Raw genomic sequence first — 1,236 nt, 5'->3', positions numbered from 1 at the left:
GAGAGAGAGAGAGACAGACAGACAGACACAGAGCGAGAGAGAGACACAGACACAGAGCTAGCGAGAGACAGCGAGCCAGAGAGAGAGAGACACAGACACAGAGCGAACGAGAGACAGCGAGCGAGAGAGAGAGAGAGCGAATGAGAGAGAGCGAGAGCAAGAGAAAGGTAGAGACATTGTGTGGCGTGTTTCACCTTCTGGTTCAGCACCAGACTGTTGATTTCAGGGATGTCCAAGCGAGTTCTGTGGGAACAGAAGGTGAACAGAAAATGGAGAGAGGTCCACGCCAACGCACCCGCAGGAGGTGGGGAGGGGTGTGTGTGGAAAGACAGACAGCTGCATTGCTCTAGCACTGCTGTGTGTCAATCCAAGCAGAGCCGATAAAAGCCTTGGTGCTCCCTATTGAGAGACCCAATCTACCCCACCCTGCCCGACCAATCAGTCCAAGCAAAGTGGGGGTGGGGAGGGTGCTCTGAGGCAGTAACCAACCCCCTGGGACTGGGGTACAAATCTGAGGGGGCACGACAAATGGCCCGCAGGTGAAACCGTGCCAGGGAGGGTAGCTGCCAGGCCTCAGGCACCCCCAGGACTGCAAGGCACAGAGGGCGAAGGGAGTGAGGGTGGGAGGGCTCAGACAGGGAGGGGAGGGGCAGCTCAGGAGGGGAGGGTGTGGCGAAGGGCACCGCGATCTGATGGAATGGCGGTACGGGCCGAATGGCCTCCTCCTGTCCCTGTGTCACAGGACGGAACCCAACTCACTGGGGACGGTGTGGAGCGGGAGTGAACGGGGAAGGGGTTTGGGGTCCATGGGGACGGTGCAGAGCGGGAGTGAACGGGGAAGGGGTTTGGGGTCCATGGGGACGGTGCAGAGCGGGAGTGAACGGGGAAGGGGTTTGGGGTCTAATACCATGCAAAACATTTGAATAAATTATTTTTGTTACCCAAACGCAGGTCGACGGTTCCAAGCCTCTTTGCATCCCTAAAACACAAACAGAATTATCACGGTGCGTTCGGTACACGGTCCTTCCCCCCGCCACCCTCCCCATCCTTCTGGGTCTGGGGGTCACAGTATGTTAGAAACACCATCCTGGATCACAGGTTGAGCTGAGTCGGTGAAGCCCCCCTCACCTTTTTAATGAGATCATTCCAATTCCATCCTTTGATGTCTCCAGTGCCGGAGCTTATCAGCTGCCGGCTGTTGGAAACCAGGCTGTAGACCGGACCGTCGTGTGCTAC

At 57.3% G+C, this 1,236-nt stretch overlaps 1 protein-coding gene across 1 annotated transcript in view; it reads right to left on the bottom strand.

Annotated features, from left to right (window-relative positions):
* thoc6 (THO complex 6) overlaps positions 1 to 1,236 on the bottom strand; it is a gene marked incomplete at its 5' end in the record, with an annotated part of 6,104 nt that extends 4,868 nt beyond the window's left edge. The window contains 3 exons of the mRNA XM_048621106.1: positions 195 to 243; positions 942 to 979; positions 1,129 to 1,236. Of these exons, the coding sequence (XP_048477063.1) occupies positions 195 to 243; positions 942 to 979; positions 1,129 to 1,236 (195 nt within the window). The remainder of the gene's footprint in view (positions 1 to 194; positions 244 to 941; positions 980 to 1,128) is intronic.

The sequence above is a fragment of the Rhincodon typus genome, unplaced genomic scaffold (assembly GCF_021869965.1).
Source record: "Rhincodon typus isolate 14 unplaced genomic scaffold, sRhiTyp1.1 hic_rhity00000054, whole genome shotgun sequence".
NCBI lineage: Eukaryota > Metazoa > Chordata > Chondrichthyes > Orectolobiformes > Rhincodontidae > Rhincodon > Rhincodon typus.
The sequence above is the reverse complement of the archived record's forward strand: the minus strand, read 5'-3'. Positions and strand labels throughout refer to the sequence as shown.